The sequence below is a fragment of the Euleptes europaea genome, chromosome 1 (genome assembly GCF_029931775.1).
Source record: "Euleptes europaea isolate rEulEur1 chromosome 1, rEulEur1.hap1, whole genome shotgun sequence".
In the NCBI taxonomy this organism is placed as follows: domain Eukaryota; kingdom Metazoa; phylum Chordata; class Lepidosauria; order Squamata; family Sphaerodactylidae; genus Euleptes; species Euleptes europaea.
This window is the reverse complement of record NC_079312.1, coordinates 78,738,242-78,762,245: the sequence shown is the minus strand read 5'-3', so window position 1 is coordinate 78,762,245 and position 24,004 is coordinate 78,738,242. Positions and strand designations below refer to the sequence as shown.

Sequence of the window (24,004 nt, the reverse complement as noted above, 5' to 3'; positions counted from 1 at the left end):
TTTATCAAGATATAGAGGGAAGAGTTTTGTTGTTGGAGGTAACAATTGGTTTCCAAAAGATATTGCTTGTGGGAATATATGCACCTAATACAAATCAAAAGGTATTTTATGAGAACTTAGCATTATTATTAGCTGAATATGCTACTGAAAAAATGATATGGATGGGGGATTTTAATGGAGTTAAGGTACCTAAGCTAGATAGATCTGGGAAAAAGAAAAAAGTAAGTAATGAAGGAAAGTTACCAGGGATTTTTGATGTTCTTATAGATCAGTGGGATATGTTTGATGTCTGGAGGTTGACACATGGTAATAGGAAGCAATATACTTTTTTTTCACAGAGACATCTCACGTGTTCCAGGATAGATATGATATGGATGTCAGAGGGTCTGGTACAGAAGTTAGAAAAATGTGAGATTCTACCTAGGGTGCTCTCAGACCACAACGCGGTTTCAGTTAAAATTGAAATGGGAAATAGAGGTTACAAACCCTGGAGAATGAATGACTTTCTTTTAAAAAATAAAAAAATTGTAGATAAATTGAAAACTGAAATATCAAATTATTTCATAGAAAATATCGATAAAGGTACCAGTGAAGACATAGTTTGGGATGCCGGTAAAGCAGTAATTAGGGGATTTTTAATTCAACAAAACACAAGATACTATAGGGAAAGGGAGAATAAGAAAAAAGGTATATTAGATGAAATAAAGCAAGCGGAGAGATATTTAAGTAGATTGCAAGATAAAGAGGCTAAACAAGAACAACAAAATAAGATTAGAAACTGCCAACTTCAATATGAATTCTTACTTGCTGAGGAAATTGAACGAAAAGTTACGTATACCAAACAAAGATTCTTTGAACATGCTAACAAACCAGGTAAAATGTTAGCTTGGCAAATTAAACAGAAAGATAAAAAAATACCAATAACTCAAATAAGAAGGGAGGGCAAGATAACAAGAACTAAAGAGGAGATAGTAGATACATTTGTGAAATTTTATATAGATTTATATAAAAAAAAGTTAGTTTCAGAGGTAGAAATGGATGCATATCTTGCTAAATGGGATTGGCGGAAAATAACACAAGAAAATAAAGAACTTTTAGATTCTCCAATAACCAAGGATGAATTGGAGCAGGCTATAAAAAAAACCAAATTGAATAAATCTCCTGGACCAGATGGTTTTACAGCATATTATTATAAAACATTTAGAGAACAATTAATCCCCTATCTTTTGGAAGTTATGAATTTAGGGATGACAAAAGGTATTATTCCTCAAACATGGAAGCAAGCAAATATAGCTTTAATACCAAAGGTGAATTCTGATATATTGGAAGTTAAAAACTATAGACCGATTTCATTGTTGAACATTGACTATAAATTATTTGTAGCAATTTTAGCTACTAGACTAAAAGGAGTATTGAATCAATTAATACATGATGATCAAGCTGGATTTTTACCAGGGAGATTGATTAGTCAAAATGTTAGGGTGGTAATAGATCTTTTAGAATATGCGGAACAAGACACAACACCAATTGCTTTTATATTTTTGGATGCTGAAAAAGCTTTTGATAATGTTAATTGGCAGTTTATGATTAAGGTATTAGAATATATGGGTTTTGGTGATAGTTTTAAAACTGCCATAAAAAGTATATATACACATCAAACAGCTAATTTGATTATGAATGGATCTTTATCACCAAAGATTCAAATTCAAAGGGGAACGAGACAGGGTTGTCCTCTTTCCCCTTTACTTTTTATTTTAGTACTAGAGGTTTTATTGAATAATCTTAGAAAATCTAATGATGTAGTAGGGGTAAGAATAGGGAGAAATCATTATAAACTTAAAGCTTATGCGGATGATTTAGTATGTTTTTTGATTGACCCGAATGAACAGTTTGACAAATGGAACAAAATATTGGAGGTTTATGGAAAGCTTTCAGGTTTTAAAATTAACAAGGCAAAAACAAAAATTTTGGTTAAAAATATGACTCTCTCACAGCAACAAACATTGACCAAAAAGTCGGGACTCAATATTGAACATAAAGTTAAATATTTAGGAATATGGTTATCAAATAATAATCTTAATTTATTTCAGGATAATTATGTGAAACAATGGCAACAATTAAAAAAAGATTTGATAAGTTGGGAAAAGATTCCTTTATCACTCTGGGGAAGAATATCAGTAATTAAAATGATGTTATTGCCCAAGATGCTTTTTTTGTTTCAAAATTTACCAATAGTGGCAGGCGTACAGACATTTGAGGAATGGAAAAAAGATATTCTGAGATTTCTTTGGGGTAAAGAGAGACACAGGATTGCATATAATAACTTAATAGAATTAAGGGAGACGGGAGGACTGGGATTACCGGATTTAAAAATGTATTACCAAGCGGCATGTTTCACCTGGATTAAAGATTGGATTCTCTTGGAGAATCCAAAGTTATTAGAATTAGAAGGATATAAGCTACGATTTGGGTGGCATGCTTATTTATGGTATGAGAAGCAGAAAGTGAATAAGGAATTTTATTTTCATATTATTAGGAAAAATTTATTATATGTATGGAATAAATATAAAGATGCTTTAGAAAGTAAAACTCCCGGTTGGATAAATCCTATAGAAGCCTTTATGCGAAGAGGTGCACATTTAAATTTGGACTGTGATATTTATAGAGAATTGATAGACTATAGAGATGGGGTATGGATATTGAAAACACGTGAAGAACTCCAATTAAAAGACTGGTTTATGTATTATAAATTAAATGATGTTTTTATTAAAGATAATAGATTGGGATTTAATCATACCAAATCTAATTTTGAGATAGTATTATTGAAAGGTAATAAAGGATTGATTGGTAGGATTTATAAAGTACTTATAGAATTGAACTTAGAACAAGAAAGGATTAAACCAGTCATGTTGAAATGGATGAGAGATCTAGGATATAATATTGATTTGGAAATTTGGGAAAAGCTTTGGAAAAATGAATTTAGGTTTACTATTTCGAATGAAATAAGGGAAAATTTATATAAAATGTTTTATAGATGGTATATAACCCCAGTTCTATTGAGTAAAATGAAAAAAGATGATAAAGCGTTATGTTGGAAGTGTGGTACTGATATAGGAACGTTTATGCATAGTTGGTGGTTATGTAAAAAAATTAGAAGATTTTGGCAATTAGTTATGAATGAAACTAACAATCTTATTAAAGTAAAAATCAAGCGAGATCCCGCTTTTTGTTTATTGGGCATTCCAAATAGAGAATTGGATAAAGGTGATAGAGTCATATGCCAATATAGTTTTGCAGCAGCTAGAATTATAATTGCAAAAAAGTGGAAGCAAACGATTAAACCTTCAATTAGAGAATGGAGAGAAAAACTATGGTTATATATGCGGATGGCCAAAATTACAGCATCTTTACATGGTAAAGATATGGAGGAATTTAAAATTATGTGGTCAAAGGCCGCTGCATATTGGGATAAATCGGCAAAAACGGATCTTAAAAATTTAATTAACGAATTATAGTATAACGTGATTTTAATTAATGTATAATAATGTGATTTTCTTTTATTAGTCACTACACCCCATCGGAAGTCCATTGGTGATGGGCACTGTGGTGGGTGGTGGATTTTTGAAGTAGGGCGTAATATATATTTCTATATGTATAACAACGTATGTGTAACAGAATTGTACGCTCTATCTATGTTTGTATTATTTTTTGTCTTTTTATTTTACTATTATTATTTTTTTCTTTTTTTTTCTTTTTTTTTTTGGATTTATTATAAAAATCAATAAAAAAATTATAAAAAAAAAAAAATAACTCAAATGGGTAGGAGCCTGGGGAGATCTGTGGGACCTCCCCAACAGCAAACCACAAAGGGGTTAGGAGCCCGTGCTATTGCTGTTGATCAGAAACAACAAAACTAGCAGACAATAATATTCTTTCCAATACACAATAAACACAACTCAGAGGATTAGTAATAACAATAATAGTTTAATAATGAGCATTCCATTAATCTTAAAACAAATCTTAAGTATTCTATATGATGCTTATTAAACACTGTTTTAAGATTAAATATTATTATCAATTCAAATACAGCATATAATAAAACCACTTGCAATATTGCTAATTGTAACATTTTCCTAGACTTTTTTCCTGTTTCCCAATTATGATTGTTTTCTAACCCATTTCACTATGCATACATAATCAAGGTTCTTACGTTCTTAAGGTGATTTTTTAATGAGTCGTACACATAATATACATTCCATTTTTCTTGGGCTTGTTTGGAGTGCAGCTATCATATACCCTTGACCGAAGAATGGTACACTCCTTCTAACTGGGATGGTCGTCGTCTTCCACCAAGCACGCAAATTCTTGAAATTCTTTAGGTGGTTTTTTGTTCACATAATTTGTCAATTTTGCCATGATTGCATATTCAGCCAGTTTACTCTCCCAATCTTCTCTGATTCTTCCCGCCCTCAGAGGACCTGTTTTAAGGCTTTGTTAAAATGTTCTACTAACTAGACAATTAGCCTGGGGGTAGTAAAACGAGGTCTTTAGGGGCTGTGCCTAAAAGACTTTCCAAAGTTCTTGCAACACCTTCCTCATGAAGTTGGTGCCTTTATCAGTTAAAATTGCCTTGGGAAAGCCCAACCTTGAAAATATTGTCAGCAACTAATTAGCAATTGTTATAGCCCCCTGCACCTTTCAGAGCCACTGCCTCTGGGTATCTGGTGTAGGGTTGCCAGGTACTCCCTCTCCTCTGGTGGAAGGTTTTTGGGGTGGAGGTGAGGCAAAGATTGCATGTGCAGCTGCACTGACGTGTTCACATCACTTCCGGTTTACACCCAGAAGTGCTGCATCGCAAGGGGCCTTTTACCACTCCTCTTCCTTAGGAGGCCTGATGGTAGTCCAGGCATGTCCTAGCATGGGATCTTCCTGTTGTTGTAACTTCCACGTTCTGCATGGGTTAAGATCTAGGACAGGCGACTTAAAATGGGTTGGTGTTGGTGGTGCACCCATTTCAAATCAACATTGACTTGCGTATGTTACATGACTAGATTTGCCACCCATGGTCATTCTAGTTCCTAGGCATGAGGCAAGCTGGCTCACACGACCATCTAGTTGCTTTGACTGACTTGAGCCAGGTCACCACAAAAGTTCACTTTTATTTAAAACAAGACCTTCCATAGGTCATGTGAATCTGTTCAGAATATGCATTTTACTCTACTCCCAGGCATAGTGGCCCTTTGGTAGATGTTGCACAACAGGCATTGCTGTGATAACAGTGAGGTGAGACCATGCAGGGCTGAAGAAGGAAGTCCTCTTCTCAGCATGTTTGTGTACTATCTCTGCCTGTTTTCTGGTGTGCTCCTGCAGCAGGAAAACCTCTGAAGGTTTACCCTAAAGATGGAGGAAGAAAAAGCTGAAGGCATTGCTATAATAAAGAAAGCACTGATGTGCGGGGGGGGGGGGGAGATGTGCCCTGATGTGCACATACATTGCACTTTGAGGTTTTGGGAGCAGCTTGCACTTCCCCTTGCCACTGCTTGACTAACATTTTGGCACTGGAACCTCTTATGTATGGAGGGCATCTCCTACTCTTCAATTGTCCTCCTCCACAGCTGCCCCTTCCACTGTTACTCTTTCACTTAAGGATCTTTTTCTCCCTCCTCCCCAGAAATGAGTGACATGGATTCCTACAAGGTGGTGCTGGAGGGACCACCGCCATGGGGGTTCCGGCTGCAAGGCGGCAAGGACTTCAACATGCCATTGTCCATCTCTCGGGTAAGTAGCCAGCTGAAGCCCCTTTTGCAAGGACCCCGTCTCTACGTTCTAAGCCCCCATGTGCAAGGGTGCCGAGCAGACACGAAGCTCTGTTATGCTGCACTACTTCTACTGCATGTATTTCTTTGTCCTTGGCTCTGTGCTGGTGTCATTGTCATAAGGGCTCTGCCTGAGGTGCTGCCAACCTTCCCTGCTCTCATGATGTCAGAAGGAGCTCTGAGCAACAGCCTGTCACTTGATATCAGGTTCTTGAGGCTCCTGCACTCTATTTTTGGATCCTGTGGTAGTGGCTCTTGCTGGTGGCTGGGTGGAGATAGCTCTCCACAGGAAGGGATTGTGGTAATGCGAATACATGTTCTTGCTGTTCCAAATGTGATGCCAGGGAGTGCAGCTTACTAAATGGCAGCTTCCACAGGGCAGCAAGCTGCCTTTGACTCTTTTTTGGCATTGGGTTGTGTTGGCACCTAATCAAACAGTGGCGCTGTGGGGGATGCCTTCTTTAAACTCCCTCTTTCGCATATTGAAGTGCTGTTGGCGAGTTTGGGAGATCCGGGGCTGCCTTCTGACTCGGTCTCTGCCTGACACATTTATATCCCCACTCCGGGTTTAGCAATTGCTGGGGAAACCATGTGCAGTCTGTGCTGGGGAAGAAAGTGCATGTGGTCATGTTGGAATCACTAGTGTGGGCCAGCACTTGCCGTTTTCCTTCTTGATACCTTCTACCAGGCTGCTAGGAGCTGATTTCTTAAGCTTCTTGCGTGGTAAGTGAGGCTTAATTTGCTATTAGCACGGTGCTTAAGCCATTCTCTCGGTGGGGGGGGGGGATTCCTCTGGTTCAAAGCTTTGGATTCACAGGGAAGCTTTAGCCTTGCCACAAGATCAGCCTCCATTTCCCATCTTTAATATGGAGGCCTCAGGATGAGCGCGAAGTTCTTTGATAATTACAAAAATCACTCCTCACCATTTCAGTCTTGCAGCTTTCCCTTCTTCTGCGCTGGTGTGCATCAGCCTTATTTTCTGGGTCTGAAGGAGCTCCCTTTGTATCAGCCTAGGAGTATAATTCCTGACCTGAAAGTGCCCTTCTAGGCTTGCTGGGTCCTCATGAAGCTGTCAGTGGATGGTTTGCAGACGACTCCTCCTCTGCTCGGAATTGCCTTATAAGCCTTGGAATGCTGAGCACAGCCGCTGCTGACGCTTGCGGCCACTTGGCAAAGCAGAATGTTTTTCTATAAGCGAGAAACCCCAAGGGCTGAGGGAAGGCACCGTGAAGCCCCAACCCCCCCCACGCTCCAAAGCCAGGCATCTCACCCCCTACTCAAATGCCTTCCTAGCACTCTACAGGTTTTGAGCCACCATCTTGCCCCAGCCGAGCCTTACTGGTTTCTCATCTTTTGCAGTGTGTGGGGGGGTCTATTCACAATCTCTGCTTCTCCATTCTGACAAGTCTGTTCTCCCAGCCCATCTCTGAGGACGCTCTGCTTTTCTGCTTGGAGGGCTTTGTGCTGAGACAGCCTTTGCTGTTTGTTCAGGGTTTGTGTGTGTGTTTTTCCCCTTCCAAGTTTCTCTTGGCTCATGGCCAACTCTTTAACAAAAGACCCTGCCTAGACAGAGGACAGCCTATCTGCAGAGAGACCCCAGCTAGTGCCTCCCACCAACATGCCAGACTAGAACAGCAGCCCCGTTTCCCTTGTGTTCGCATGCTGCAGTCCATCCCTTGCAAGCTGTATGAGAGTTCCTTTGTGGTCAGGCCTTGGGACCCCTTTCCTTCCTGCACTGTACGTTCCTAGTTGCATTGGTCAGTGGGCATCATGGCTGAGTACGGCCATTGTTTGTTGCTCAGTCCAAGGCACTGCTGCTTGGGTAGTTGCAAGTGGCTACACCTGGCCTGTACTTTGTGGTCTGGCTCTCTCCTCCTTGGCAAGTCTGCTAGTATCAGTAACAGCTCCAGTGAGAGCGTTGTGCGATGCTTGCTGCCCTGATTAGTGAATTGGAGGCTGCCTAGCCTGTGCTGTTGTGATAGTGGGTTAGTGTGCATTCATTGCCATCACATTTCAGCTTATTTTAGTTTTGCCCTTTGCTTCCCTAGAAAAGATCTGTGTATTTCCCATAGGTGTGTACTTTCTCTTCCTGGAATGCAGGCCTGGGATGTCACTTGCCCCTTTCCTGCTGAGCTTGCACAAATGCAGTTCTTGATAAATGATCTAATATACTGAAAAAAGAGGGGTAAGTGTGAGAGGGTGAGATTTGTGAAACAGCACAGTTAATCTTCCGCTAAAGTAATTTATAGGCAGAAAATTAAGGTATATGCAAGCAGTGATGTAAGGCTCAAAAAGTAAAAGATGTAGAAAAAAGACTGTTAGTGTAAGTGGAGGGATAGAACCATTGGGCTCAGAAGGGGACTGAAACCTCTATCGAGGTGTGTGAAATAAAGTTGTGTGTCTCTTAAAAGTGAAAGGTCCTGCATGGAAAGCAAACAGGAACTTGAGTATAAAAGGATCCTGCATGTGGTTTGGACTACATCCCTCCCAACCCACACACACACACACGCAGCAGACAATGAAAATCGAAGCACACACTCTTGGCTGTTATTTGATTTTATTTGCATATCGCTAGGAAGGCAGTATGCTCTCAGCCAGAGCACCGATAGAGCTGAGATCACTTTGCCTCTGGTTCTGGTTCTGCCCAGTTCAGCCAAATGACCTCCCTTTTGTGCCTGTTGCCCGCAACCTCGCAGGTAAGGTGTACACTGATGGAAGATCCTTAGAGAAGCCATCAAGAGGAAGGGGACATAGAGGGCACATGGGCTCCTGCCCTTGCAGAAGGAGGAGATGGTGATGGAAAGCAGCAGGTGGAGTAATTTATGTCCAGCTGCTTCAGCTGTCCCAAGGCTGAGTTCTGAAAACCAAGGAGAACTACTGAGGTCAGGTGGAGAACAGGATAAAAATACACCCTCTGCTGTCAAAAGGGATGGACCAAGGTGGGCCTTGTCTGAGGAAGCCCATAGGCCAGGTTAAGACTGCCTACACTATGCGCTGTGACTTGGCTGTACTTGTCAGGTGGCCTAGGAACTTGGTACAAGAAGGTAATTCATTGGCCTTCCTATTATCCAGTTTCCCCAAAGCCTTAGTTGCTGAAATGAATTTTTAACTCTTTGGCTTGTCATTTTTTCCAAGTTTTTTAAAAAATCAGGTTTCCACAATAGCAAATCTATGCAGCTTTGCTTGACTTGCATCATAAGAACTAGACTGTTGCATCTTTTGAAGAGAAGGAGAGAACTGAGTTTTTTGGCATGCTGAATTCTTCACTAGATATCACTTTACGCCCTTTTGTGGCATGCGAGTAGAATATGCAGAGCATTGTATTGAAACAATATCAAATGAGATCAGTTAGTGTAAAAAAAATTCTTTTAAAAAACCTTGTGATTGTTTCCGGCTTAGAGTTAGTAACATTACAGTAGTCAGATCATGACTTCTTTGCGGGAGGGAAAGTGGAGTGTGTTTGTGGGGTGCTGGCTCAGATTTCTAACTGAGCCGCAGTAAGCAGGTTTGGGACTCCCTGGGTTTTGATGACATTCATATTGGGAAGGTCAGGGAAGGAATAATATGAAATGTGAGGTGTTAAGAAAGGGAATGCCAAAGGGGTGGAGAGTGAAGGAAGGAAGCTGCTTCCCTCCCTTGGTGAAAACCAGTTCCTGTTTGATGTAGTCTCCTTCAGGGCTGAAACCTTTACCACAGGCAGGAAGTGGAGAAGTGCCTGTTCCCAGAAGGAAAATTGACCTCCCTGCTTTTTCTGTATGGGAGACCGCGTGGCCTCAGCAAAGCCGTGTGGCTGGGAATATACTGACTGTCGCCAGGGCAGGGAACTGGAGCCCCAGGCTTCCTGTGTAGCTTGGTTAAATACATGGCCCCCGAGGAGCTGGTAGTTTTAAGTTTGGCTCGATGAGTAATAAGGAAGGAAGTGGGAAAGAGTGAGTGTAGAGCTAACTGTACCAGAAAATAGAGGAATAGTCTGCTGCTGGATTTGTTATCCTACCCAGCATGATGTGTTAGTGTGTCAGGTAAATCCATTTCCTCTCCTGTTGCTCAGCCCTTGGATTTTATAAATTGTCCTGTCCTCTGTATTTCGGGCGTGGATGTGACTCCTTTTGCTGTTCTAGTATAGCAGCAGTTCTCCATCCTTGTTTAACTACTTAGATTGATCAGACATCCCCTGATTTCATCCTGAGTAAAGGAATGGCTTTCCAGCTAACTTGTAGATGAACCTCCACTTCCCTGGCTTCTAGCCCGTGACTGGGAATTATCTGCCTCAAAGGCTAATAAGAGTGGATTAGGGTGACACATTTGATTGGATGGCCGCATTGTACCTGGTGGGGAGGATCTGTCAGAATTGCCTAGTAGTGTGACTTGAATGGAGCGTGTGTCTAATGCGATCCATCAGTTTCTGCCTTTGCTGACCCCCATTTGAAGGAGCAAACCTATGTTCCTCTGGGGCCCATAATTCTACAAGTTTCATATATTTCCCCCTCTTTTCAGTGTGTAAATGTCTTATTACTATAGAAGACAGTTGTGTACAATAGTAATCCTGGGAATATAAATTGTTGACCATAGTAAGTTCCTCATAAGTGAATGTGAAATACTCTTTCCACCAGAGAGTTACCCTGTATTGTTGACCCTTGTACTACAGGAACTGAAATTAGCATGCTGTGCTCTCAACCCCCTTTACCTTTTTATGGCAGTTAGTATGCATTGGCTATGAATCTGTATAATGCTAGGAAGAAGAGTTTCCCCTGAAGAGGAAGAGCCTTGGCATAGCGTCTTTCTACCTTCTCCCTATGGTTTTTCCAGCAATGCTAGAAGCATCCTACCTCAGTATTTCATTTGGGTCTCTTGTGGCATGTCATAATGTCATATCAAGAGTGGTACAAAGCCTGGATTTTCCATCCTGTGCCTGTGTTGAGAAATCAAGGGTTTGTTGCTGGGCTTTGCACAGGGATTTGGCAGCCTGCTAAGCTTCCCTGCAATTTGACAGCAGATGTTCAGTCCTTTTACGTGCATGTTGAGCTGGTATTAGAGAAATACTTGGGCCTTCTCCAAATATCAGGAGCTCTTCATCCCTAAAGAGCAGGGATGGTACAAGACAGCGGTGTATCTCTCTGTGCTTCTGTGCTCTTACCTTAGATGCAGCGTGTTTTGGCCTTCCAGGCTTCTGGGGCAGGGGTGGGGTGTAGCTGAGATGTAGAAAGAGGAAAGTGGGGGAGGGTGCCTGAAGTCCTGGTTGAGATCTTGTGTTGTAAGAACCTGGCATTTGTTTACAATGAGGCAACTTCCTTCCCAACCAGTCAGGCAAAAAAAAAAAAAAGTGTTACATAGAAAAGGGTTACTGAGGGGATATCCGGAAGAGTTGCCACAAAACACTCTAGACCTGTTCTCACTAATAACTAGCACTTGGAACTGGGTGATTTAGAGAGAGAGAGCGTGTGCATATTGGTTTGAAGCAAAGAGCTTCTCAGTTTGTTCTGGAGTGGGCTGTCTCTAGGTTTCCTTGTGCCCCAGGCGGGAGGTCCGCAGTGGGTCTCTACTTGCACGCTGTTGTTGTTACTTCCTGCTTCCTTTCTACCATCACTTCTTCCTCAATCCTGATGTTTTTTTAGGATGGTGCTGAATGTAGGAGCCCCTACCTGTTGCTGGAATATCATATTTCTTCATGGCCTGAGACTGAGGAGATAGCAACGGCAGCAGTGGCATGAAGGAGAAGCTACTCTCTTGAGTTCTTTTTGGCTTCTACCTATAAGGACCTTCTCTGACCGAGATCACTCCTGATGTGTCCAAAGGTGGTGTGTGAGGCAGTTGCAGTACACTTCTCTCTGTTCCCTTTGCACTGGGAAATCCTTTCCAGTTGCTCCTGTGTTGTAATTATAGGGTGCCTCTAGAAAAATCTCCCAAGGGAGGGTCTCCCAGTGCTGGTGGAATAGGACCTTTATGCATGCCTTCTGGCCTACTAGCTTGGGTCACCCTTCTCCCTAGTATCTCTTTGACAGGCTGCAGGCCCCCTGCCTGTTGAGGTACCCGACCAAGTTGATGCTGGGCCTGGGCTTGGAAAAGAAATTGCTCCATGAGTCTGCTTGTTCTAAATGATTTTTAGAACATAGCCTCACATAGCCGTCTAGACATTAGGAATAATTTTCTAACAGAGTGGTTCCTCAGTGGAACAGGCTTCCTGGGGAGATGGTGAGCTCTCCTTCCCTGGAAGTTTTTAAGCAGAGGCTAGATGGCCATCTGTCAGCAATGCTGATTCTATGACCTTAGGCAGATTATGAGAGGGAGGGCATCTTGGCCATCTTCTGGGCATGGAGTAGGGGTCACTGGGGGTGTGGGGGGGAGGTAGTTGTGAAATTCTTGCATTGTGCAGGGGGTTGGGCTATGTGACCCTGGTGGTCCCTTCCAACTCTGTGATTCTATGATTCTTAGTTAGAGAAGCTACTGCCTGGTTCACCTCCATTCCAGTCATCTAATCTGGGTTGGGGTACATGGGACTTTTAACTTGGCCTTCTGCTGATCCTGTGCTTGAGGTCTGAACGTTCAGTCCTGGCTGGCTCTGAGCGGGCTGACTGGTGCAATAACACTCCTGTTCCCTTCTGCCTCCAAGGTCAGTGAAGCAGGAAGGCTCTCTGGGCTAATGCCTCACTGCCCCCAGGGTAGGTATTGCATTGCTACTGATGAGCTAATGTCTCTGTCTGCTGACAGAGGGAGATGAATGAGATGGCTGGGAGAGGTGAGCCTGCAGAGAGGTGGGCTGGCTGCCGCCCGCTGCCCTATCCTCTTTCCCAGCAGACATAAAGACTTGAAGAAATTCCTGTGGCTTGGTAACTCTGACAGGCTTGAGTATGACACATGGATTGTGTTATGGGAAAGGAGTTGATTCACTCCAGGCTCCCTTTCTTCAGAGGCCAGTCTAGTAACGTCTGGTGAAATTCGGTGTAATTGCCCACTCCCATCCCTTCTAGTGCAGGGACAAGAACTCTTTGGGGAGGGGGGATTCCCTGAAATCGCTTGCTGCTTCTACAAACCTCTGGGTGCCGATCCTTCACTGAAAAAGTGAGAAACCGAGAGTGTTTGTCAGTATCCTCTTGTTGTTCTGTGTTTGCTTCTGCTTCGCATGCTGTTGGCACTAAATAAAGGAAGGGGGCATAATGGTGCTGTCTGCTTTCTTAATTGGCTTACTTTTTGGTTTCCCTTCTCCCTAGTATTTTCATATAACTGAAAGTAGCTGTCTGGCCCAGTGACCTTTCTGCGCCAAGTAGCTTCTATAAAGACACAATAAGATGCTGACGGGGCATGGCCTGTTATACCACAAAACTTTCAAAAGGACTTCCTTTTATTAGTTTTCCTTTGAACTATAGCTATATTTGAGCTGTACTCTGACAGGCAACTGATAAGAGGTTCTGAAAAGTCCAGGTCTTGGTGGGATACTGGCTGTATTTAGATACTACAATAAGCCATAGTTTGTGCAACAAACTCTGGTTAGTTTACCCAGTATACGTATCAAAACCTGTTTTGTGTGTAAGCCCTAGTTTGCCTTCTTCTTGCTTCCTTTCTGACTCCCAGCAAGAAGGACATCTTCCTAATGCTGCAGTTGCTTTGGCCAGGTGGCTGTGTGTGTGTGTGTGTGTGGTGGTGGTGGGGGTTACTCAATAAATTCTTATGAATTTAGATATTGCAATAAACCATAATTGGTACAAGCTGTGGTTAACAAATCAGCAACAAAGCTTTGTTGGAAATCCTAGTTTGTTGGACCATCTGCATCTAGACTTTAAAACCTGCTAGGGTATAAACAAATCCTGATTTATAAAGTACAGTTTACTGTGATGTCCAAATGCAGCCTCTGTTTGTACCAGTGGTAGGCAAGCAAGATACAGGCAGTTTCAGCTTTTGGAGTGAATTAGCCTATCCCCAAAATTGTCATGTTTATTTATCTTAAAAACAAAACACCTCTACCTGATATCAGAGAGACATGCTATGGCTAAACATTTTTTTTAATTCTGGGATGGTAATGGCTAGCCTACAGGGAAGAATCTTTCTCTGAAACAATTCAGACCCCAAAGCAATTTTATCTGGCCCTCAAGATTTTGACAGTCAGGTATAGCAAGAAAGATTTCACAACAGTTTTAATCCTTTATTACAGAGTCCAAAAATAATGGTATAGGGTATAGGGGCTGGAAATATATCATTATCTAGAAAGCAGTGGCCCTTGAGAATATGGTGAAGGCATATTCTCAAATTATTCCCTGTCAGTTATTCCCTGTCATAACTGAACAGCAGGAGACATAACACTATAAACTTGTCTACATTTTTTGAGCATTATGTAAGGTCTTCTGCAAATCTGTATTGTGCCTACTAAAATATGTAAAGCTCCATTCTGCCTCTTTAGAATTTTGGGTAATCCAAGTTAACAATATTTCCGCTTAAGCTAGGCTGCAGCTGAGTTTATGAATAGTTGGACTTCCCTCCCAGTCTCTGTTCTGAGCTGTATGAAGTAGGCAAAAATACTTTGGTCTTATCTGTGATCCCTTTGTATATTAAGGCTGTCAATATTTGCCCGTCGTTTGTTACTTTGCTAAAGGGTTCCTGCACGTACCAGTCTTCAAGTTCAGTAGCCAAATGTTGAACCTGGCTCTCTCTGGTTCTAATCTCTATCACTACACCACTCTGGCCTATCCTGAATCTTATACTGATCCCCGTAGTCTATTTTGGGTCACCTAGGACAGCATTTACATCTGTGCTGAGCCTGTGTGATAGACGTGTTCTGAGTATCCGTTACTGAGGTTGAGGAAAGCTTGCTCTGTTGCCAAATGGACTTGCTCAGAGATTGCGGGGTGTACCGCAGGGGGTTTCAGTCTAATGGTTTGCCAACTAGTGCTATAGGTTGGTAAGCATAATACTCCCCTATGATTACCTTTGCCAGGTTTATTTTTTCCTGGCAGGGCACCTGTGCCTCCTGTTTGCCTGACAGACTGGAAGAGATTTGCCTGCTACATTTTTATCACAAGACTTCTCCTTGTTAGGCAGTCTTTCTGTCTTTAAAAGTCCTGACAGAAAAAATAGTAATTTAGCTCTTCTTCTGCATAAATAAATATGGCTCTGTCTGGCATTTCCAGTTTTTTCTAGAGGCTTCCATGCCTGGGGGCAGGGAGGCCCTTTATTCCACTCTGTCAGGGTTTCGGTACTTATGACGGTCTGCCATTGCCCCAAGCCTAATTGCTCTTCATAGAATCCTGCACTTTTCTGAGATATTCCTGGTAAGTTTCTTATTCTCTGTGTTATTTCTTAAGAATATTTCTGTTCCCCACTCTTAAGAGTATCTCGGAAAGTTCAAACGAACAATGAAATGGATCCAGTTAGGGAAAGACAGGGAGTGGACTGGTTCAAGAGAAGCCACTGCTCGTAGTCATTCTGTATAGCATGTGGTGGGATGGAAAAGGAGCCCAGTTGGGTTAAGACAGAAAGTTCAGTCAGGTGCTGACTTGAAGAAATTCTTCTGATAGGAGAAACGGGACAGAACCGGTTAAATCAGGCTTTTAATTCTGGCTGTCCACAAAAGGACAATGTGTGTTCTAAATATGAGGGATGCAAATATAAATAATGAGCATATAAAGCCCAAACTCTTTCGAGAGACACTATGTAGAATTTTTCATTATTTGCCTCAATAGCAAGGGGAAGATGCAGCAACTCAGGCCACTGCAGCTGAGTGAATAGAATTGCCACCTGCTACTGAAGAGCGCAAGGAGTGCACTTTGGGTCAGGAGCTGACAATTGCAGAGCTAACTTTAGACAGTGCTCCGTGGTCAGTTGCATTGATCAGAAAGTCTAAAGTCTCCCACAAACCTTGGGCTTTTCTAGAGCCTTGTTTTAATTGCACACTAAAATGTGTGCAGTTGCTTTTGCTCTGGTTCCAAATACAGTGACTAGATGCAAAGGAGGACAGGGTTGCTTCTATACCGCTGAGCTGAATGGGAGGAATCTTGGCGGATACAGCTTTTCGTAGACAGATGAGAGTAGAGAATCTGTGCCTGCTTCAGTACAGCTCTAGAAGTTACAGGATCCCAGTCCACAATGACGAGGGATAGAGGTTTCTGGTGCACTGAGGATAAATGGCAGGTGCTGGAGGTGGTGCTGAGAAAAGGACAACAGCGCAGATATGGGTGGCACCTTCAGAAATATGCCTCATCTTGCCCTCATGGCATACTAAGACACTTTGACTGTGATCTGACCAAACCAGGGTTTTCAAGGCAAGAGACATTCAGAGGTGGTTTGCCATTTCCTGCCTCTGCGTCACGACCCTGGTATTCCTTGGAGATCTCCCATCCAAATATTTGCCAGGGTCAGAGCTGAGAGTGTGTGACTGTCCTAAGGTAACCCAGCAAGATTCCATGACGGATTGGGGATTTGAACCTGGGTCTCCCAGATCCTAGTCTGACACTTTAACCACTATGCCATGCTGGCTCTCAGTGGATAATTAGGAGATAACATTTTGTTGGCGCTCAAAAAAAAAGCCGTTGCAGTTGGAATGCCCAACCGGAACAAAATCTCCATGTGGAAGCAGCCTATAATGCAAATAATAAAATCTGGATTTTGGACAGGGGCCCGGAGTGTTATGAGATGCTTGCCTGTTTTGACAAGGATGGCTGTATGTTGCATGCTGCAGGACTGTGTTAATCCAGAATGTAACTACATGTGAGTGGTTCCCAGTGAAAAGAGTAGTATGAAGATGTGTGAAAAAGATGACTGACTCATGGAAGCGGTACTGTTTACATCAGGCTTAACAGATGACTCATTGATAATCAGCAAAGTGTGAGGAGCCTCTTTGGGGCCCAGTGTGTGTGCTAATGGAGCAGAGCAGTTTCTTCTAATGGCGCTGAGCACAGTGAAGCCAAGTCTTATGCAGGGAAAGTGTATCTCAAAACTGAATTATTCACGAGGGCGTTACTATGTAGGCAGTAGGGTAGCACTGTTATGAAAGGCTTCACAAACTTACTTGGATAAATTATTGGGGACTGTGGTCTGTACTACTGTGTATAGTTTGCTGTGGGTTGGCTCCCGTTGCGTAATTTTTGCATCATTTAATGTGTCCTGTTAATGCTTATGCTTTGCTTTAGTTCTGTTTTTAGACTTCTGGTTGGATGTTCAACCCAGTTTCTGTTTCATTGTTTATTGAATGTCTCATCTTGTTGATTGTATTGACTCACTTGGTGTAATCCGCCTAGAGTCCCAGTGAGAAAGGTGGACTATAAATAAAGTAAATAAATAAAACTTATCCATCATGGAGCTCAGAGAGGCATTTTAGTCTTGTCTGGGAGGTAAATTAAGCTGAAAGGTGGGGATTGGGCCAAGGCTGCCCCGTTAGTTTCATGGACTGGAGTAGGATTTGAACCAGGGTTTCCCAGTTCCGGTCTCACCATTACACCACGCTGTTTCCAAAGACTGGTGTTGCAGTGTTTCCATTTCTGGAGTGATCAACAATGGCTTCTTTATTGTTTCATTTTTTTTTCAGTCACAGGAGAATTAAGAGAGATGGAGCCAGGTCCGATGTTGCTACTCCAGAACTTGCTATAAGGTGGATGCTGGGGTTCTTGCCGTCTGTATCATTACTCTTCTTCGCCTTCCCTTTGCAGCTTACCCCTGGGGGCAAGGCAGTCCAGGCAGGTGTGGGGACGGGTGACTGGGTGCTAAGCATCGACGGGGAGAACACCAGCACCTTGACTCATATCGAAGCACAGAACAAGATCCGGGCCTGCGGGGATAAGCTTGCCTTGAGCCTAAGCAGGTAAGAGCCTCTGGGTGCTTCCAAGGGTAGAACCATTTTGAGTTGAGGAGGTAAAGTGAATATAAGGTGCATTGCACAACTAGAAGCTCATCTAATTGAGCCAAGATGCTTCTTTCATGCTCACGGTCCTTGGGGTGACTTTGGCACACAAGTACATCAAAAGGCTTAATCCCTTTTCACAGTGTGTCTAATTGAAGGGGAATTGCCTACATCCAGGCGGGTAAGGGCACCTTGCTGTCATCAATAAGACCACCTAGTACTAATGTAAAATATAAGCATCCTTTTTTTGTTTTAACACAGAGGGCCTCTTAACCCACAGCCACTCTTCCTTCAAAATCAAGTCTAGAAATTATAGAACAAAATGTTAGGAGGCTTAACAGGATTTAAACCAGAGCTTCTGAATCCTCAAGGCAGAACTCTAGAATATTCTTAGCATCAAGATTGATGGGGGGAAACCGAAGAAGAGACAAAGTCAGGCTCATGTGAAAATAAAAATGCTAGCATGGTAACCAGTTCATTATCTGCCTCTATAGTGGAAATCGTAGGCTAAATGGTAGTCTGTTGTTGCCAGGTTGTCTAGACCAAAGCTTCTTAAACTGTAAGTGAATGTTGGGGTCGCAAAAAAATTGGCAACAGTAAAAGGTTTCTGTTTTAAATTGTTTTTTTTTAATTCTTTATGATTTATTATCAGTAAATGTTTGATTTGTATACACATTTTATATTCCTATGTACCAGAGGCCGTGTAAAAAATTCTTGGGTGAAAAGGGGTCGTGAGTGGAAAAAGTTTAAGAAGCCCTAGTCTAGACCAGTGGCCTTCAACCCATGGGTTGGGATTCTCAGGTGAAGTGCTGGGGGTGACATGTCCCTCTAGAGCTGCGTTTTTTTGTTTTTGCTGATGGGCACACCACATGCTAGTGGGTGCATGTAGAGAGCAAGAGTGCTGTTGCTCCTGAATATGTGCTAAGATGAGCAGCAAGGCAGCAGTTCAGCAGTATTGAGGAGTCCTCCATACTCCTCTTGTTCTTCGCTGTGGTACACCACCTGGTGTGTTTTCTCTGTCAACTTCTGTTGTTGTGCTGCCTGTGGTCCTGGCCTTGACACCACTGAGGTCATCATTCTGGCCCCTTGTCTCCTTGTCAGATGGTTCTGGTATCATGCGATTGTCGTGTGCTTGCAGCTCAGCCGATTCCATGTAGTGTGGGTCCTGCGTTTGTAAAGGCTGAAGGCTGCTGGCCTAGGCTATGTCAGGCAGTATGATGCCTTTCATAGCTGGGAATATGGGACAGCTGTCCTCTATTGCCAGCTTGGCCCAGGTGGTTGGCACACCCTTCTGTGGAAGAGGACTGTGAGGTCAAGAGTCTCATGATGTAATAAATGCGTGTGAGGGAGAGCCAGACAAAGAGCGCAAGTTAAATTGCCAGTTACACCAAGGGTTCAAGTCTGAGTTGCATGAGCAAACAGGAGAAGCTGTCCTTAGGGTATAGTCTTCAGGGAGATGTCTGGACTCCTCATAGGAGAAAACCGATGTGGAATCGAAATACTTTGACAAACTGAAAATGAGGTAGCTTAGCCTGGAATTTGTAGACTCTGAACACATAAGAATGTTGCTGATATAGAAATTTCACAGCCAAAACATGACTCTATAATTAAAACATTTCTATATCTGTTTTTAGGCCCAATGCTGACGGGGCAGAATATACCTGTGTGACTTTGCATGGATTTAGTGAACTTAGTGCCTTATTTAAACTGGATGTCCATGTGTGCAAAGCTGCTCCATGTTCTTATTTAACCTGCCAGAAATCCACAGCCTGGGCAGGTGTTCTGCTGGCATGCTAACAAACTATGCACAGTTGCTTTGCACAGATAATGTTTAGTTTAAACTGAGGGCTTGGGCCTATGCGAAGTTACACAGGCAAGTTCTTCTCCCTTGCCATTTAAATCAGGATCTAAAGATCCCCAATCTTATCCAGAAAGCACAGTGAATCTTTTGCCTTGTCTGATTCAGACTAATTTCATGTTGTCCCTTCTGTTACCTTCTAGTCTGCCTTTTGCAGACTGACTTACAGAGCAATGGTTGCTGACTGGATTGTGGGAGGTGGGAGGAAATATGCAGAAACTTGGGGATTGATGATTACCCCAGAATGACATGAAGTGAGTAACAGTGTCCAGGGTAAAAGTTGACATGAGAGAATTTTGGATTTTAATTCTGCAGTGTAAGAGTTTCTGGGCTAGATGGATAAGACTAATTCAGTCACTGAAACTGCATGGCTAATCCTTTGTGTAAATTTATGAGGGTGTAGGCACTGATCATCATAATTCTTCTAGAAGCATCTTTTGCTACCCTTCTAGTGTTTCTTGGCATGGAAGGGATCAGGCTGTTGCTCTGCTCCTGTATTTGCCTCTCCCCAGTACAGAACTCTGAAAGGAAAAGTTCAGTTTGCAGAATTCTGTCTGTAATTCCGTCCCAGGGCAATCCCTGTCCTTCCCACTAACAGCAGTTTTTCTTTTCTCTTGCAGAGTCCAAAACCTGCTAGGCAAACCTCAGAAGGTACGTGCTTCATTGCTCCTTTGGGGGGTCAGTTCTTGCCAACATAAAAGGGTAGCGGTCAGGCCAGTTGTACAGGAGAGTTGTGAGACAGATGGAAGGCATGTTGCTGGGCAGCCCTAATTTGTCAGGGGCTCTTAGGTTTAAGTGAAACAAAGATATTGTACCAGGTGAAGAGAATACTTAATGTTAAAAACTACATGATAAAAACTCAACTTATGTTAGGCTGCATCTCACTTCTTGGAGGGAATATTTAATACCAGTTATAGTTACATAGCCGGGGGGGTGGGGAGAGAGATGCAGTGACTCCACTTCTCAGCTTAAGGCAGAAATTCCAACTCAGACAGTCCTTCACAGAACTGAGATGGACTGAAATGCTTCTCAGTTTCTTGAACGATACATTTCCAGGTACCTATTACTACCTTCCCTCTCCCACCTTGTTTTGATGACATCTCTCTCTTTGAGTGAGCCTTTTTCCTGGAGTTAATTAAGCTTCTTACCTGGGTCACAGAATCATAGAGTTGGAAGAGACCACCAAGGTCATCTAGTCCAACACCCTGCACAATGCAGGAAATGCACAACTACCTCCCTCCCTCACCCCCAGTGACCCCTACGCCATGCCCAGAAGATGGCCCAGATGCCCTCCCTATCAAATCAAGTTTATTTATGGTCAAAGACCAGCAACAGTTGACATATTTCCAGCCATATTAAAATTATTGGATATCACCATTATAATACAGCACATCTCTGATCCAAGGTGATAAATCCTTGTCTAAATACATGGCTATTGCACTGTACTCCATTTTACGGGCAAGGACATCTCATCATACACACCTGCACACAATTTGTTAATACACAGCATTAGCAAAAAGTAAAACACCTAAATCTCTATACATTAACTATAATTAATAAGTGTTTAAAATTTAAGCTACCTTCTTCTGTCTTGTTGAGCCCTCCCTCTTATGATCCGCCTAAGATCATATCATCAACATTGCTGACAGATGGCCATCTAGCCTCTGCTTAAAAACCTCCAGGGAAGGACAGTCCACCACCTCCTGAGGGCCAAAGTGTTCTTGTTTCTCTGCTTATAAACTAGAGCTAAAGGAGGCACTGATGCTGTCCTTTCCCAACCCCCAACCCCCTAACTTTTGGTGGCTTATTTCTTGCCATTAGCCTTCCAGGACCTGGAATAGATGTGTGTCAGTAATAAGACTGTGTTGGAGGCAAGGTGGGGCTCCTGGAGCTGCCAGCCTTAACCGAGTTGGAGCAGCAAATCCACCTCGTTGCCTTAAGCGTCCACTTTCCCAGTACAGTGTCCGGCCTTTAAATGGTTACCCTGGCTTTAGGGCAGTGTGGAACCCCCAGGCGGTCAGAACGTGCACAGAAAACAGGTTTTCCAAGCTCATTGCAGGGCTGTCTTCTAGCTCTACTGTTTTACTCTCTACTTGGGAGTGTCCCTGCTAACTTTTTAGCGTGGTCAGTGGAGGGAAAGGAACTAGGTGAGCAAAGAGTGGCAGGTGGAGAAATTTATATGCATGGTTTGTTTGTGTTTTGCTATTTAATGTCACAGCATGTGCCCAGGCAAACTGCCTAGCACCCCCCTCCCCAAATCCCTTGCACTGTTCTGGAGTGTTCACTTGTGCTCTGCTTGTCAGTGGGGGTGGTGCTGAATGGGGGGGGATTCCTGTTTTGTGTAGATTACGTAGGCACTGAGCACACATGTGGCATTGGTGCCTGTTTTGGCTGCAGCTGGCCAGCAGTGTTGGTGGCTGAAGCGATTGCCTGGGACTTAGTCAGATATTCCTGTAGCCTGACTACAACCTGGCTTCCATCACAGGCACTGCGGCCTCTGGCACTACCTGGCAGTTGGGTGCTCTCGCATGCAGCCTACTGCATCAGCTTGGGTGTTGTGTGTGTTTTGTCTTCCGCTCAGGACTCACTCCCTTCCTCTGAGCTCCCGAAATATAACTTTGCTCCCAGCAATGCCCTCAACAAAACAGCCCGGCCTTTTGGGACCACTTCTGTTCCAAACTCCCCGCCTGGGCTGGTGATGAAACCCGTGCCGTACACACCCCCAGCGTCTGTCTGCACCACACAGCACAATGGGTATGTTGCTGTGCATTTAGTCACCCTGGATAATGGCTTTGGAGGTGGGATGCGGGTAGGGTAGAGGGGCGTCACTGTAGAGCTCTGGCACAGTATCCTGTCTACACACCCTCCTGTCTGCCCATACTCTGCACGTGTGACTTCAAGGGTGGGCCGTGGGTGGGTGTTGGCGGCTTCCCCTTATCTCTGAATTGGAGGTAGAGCTTAAACAGCTGGTGTTGCAGTGACCTCTGGTGGCTGGAGCTAACATTGCAATGACTACATGCAACTGTCCTGCTGTGGAATTTTCGGTCTAAGCTGCAAGATTGAAATCAAGACTTGGCAGCCAGTCTTCCGTCATGTCCCCTCCCCCTTTTTAGTCTCCTTTTGCATCTTCTGTACAAAATCCTAAGCAACAGTCAAGAACATGGTGCTAAGTACCAGCAGTCTGTGTGATAGTACCTCGGCACTAATGTGATTCTTTATGGATCCACCGGTGGCATTCTGCACCCTCTGCTCTTCACAGTGCTTTCCAATAGGCTATTCCTTACAACAAAGTGTTCAAAAGCTTCTTGGGTCCCCGGTCCCAACACCATCGTGCACCAAGCTGACTGTTCCTTTTGGTCATTTGCTGCATTTATATCCCACCCTTCATCTAAGGAGCTTAGGGTAGAATACCTGTATGGAATTAGCCCAGGTTTTTTCCTCATAACCCTGTGTCGTAGGTCAGGCTGAAAGAGCAACTGGTTCGCTGAGCTTCATCACCTGAGTGGTGATTTGATAACCCCCAATGCTGACTTCTTTAATTGCCGGCCACCTGCAGGCATGTAAATGGAGGAGCCCTCCTGGAAAAGGTTTCGATGGGCAGTCTGTGGAAGCCACAGGCTTATATCTGTGCAAAATTGTATGGAATGGGACCATATGTGTACATGGAGTGGGCCATCCTATAAGCTAAGATGAATACAGTCCCTTTGGTTTCCAAACACAGGTCATGCTACATATGCAGCATGTTGCATCATATGCACTGTTGGTGACCCTTTGCCTTATGAAATTGGGATGCATTCTGGGTGCACTGAAATTGAGCAAGGCTGCTCTGATTTTGTTCCACAAATGTTTGTAAACCAAACTGTGCTACAAAAGAAGTAATGTAATTTGCATCCCTGACCAGGTGCTTCTGACAATATGCCCTTCTTGTGTCTGACTACGTATAAGTCATTGCTCACCTCTCTAGGCTTGGAATGTTGCTGAAAATACTGCTTTTTTTAATAGACAACTATTTTTAGTTAGGTGCCCTGAGGCTGTTCTGTCAGCTTTTAGTTGGGTGTCCTGAGGGTGTTCTAATAGTACTAGATGTGCTTTGATACAACTCTTAACCCCACAGTATACACTGAGTGCAATCCTGAAGGGGGGGCGAATTGGCATAGGAGCTGGCGTGACCCCGCGTTGACATAAGTGCCCATTTATCCCTGGATAAGGGGCACGTACGCTGGTATGGGGGGGCATTCACTCTGGCTCTGGTAAGCCATGCTGGTGTGTGTGGGGGCTTTCCAGAGGTTAGGGCTGCCTTTAGGCAGCATCCTAACCCCTTTTGTCCTGGGAACGCCCCCCTGAGTTGCAGCCCCCCTGAGTTGCAGCCTTGCTTCCTTCGGGGGCATTTCCCTCATATTACATTTTAAATTGTTTTATTTTCTCTGCGGTGGCTGGGAAGCCTCTGTGGAGGGGCCGTGGCTGCGCTGCTCCCTGCCACAGCACATCCATCCCCCCTTCAGGAAAGGG

General features: G+C 43.5%; 1 protein-coding gene across 4 annotated transcripts in view; it reads left to right on the top strand.

Moving 5' to 3' along the window:
• PDLIM7 (PDZ and LIM domain 7) overlaps positions 1-24,004 on the top strand; it is a 52,736-nt gene that overhangs the window by 9,825 nt on the left and 18,907 nt on the right. For 2 of the 4 annotated variants that reach the window (XM_056857179.1, XM_056857193.1), the window contains exons 2-5: positions 5,672-5,778; positions 17,447-17,598; positions 20,116-20,146; positions 22,077-22,249. In XM_056857179.1, coding sequence (XP_056713157.1) covers positions 5,674-5,778; positions 17,447-17,598; positions 20,116-20,146; positions 22,077-22,249 — 461 coding nt within the window. In that variant the 5' untranslated portion in view covers positions 5,672-5,673. The remainder of the gene's footprint in view (positions 1-5,671; positions 5,779-17,446; positions 17,599-20,115; positions 20,147-22,076; positions 22,250-24,004) is intronic. The other 2 variants (XM_056857186.1, XM_056857202.1) reach the window with 2 other exon arrangements.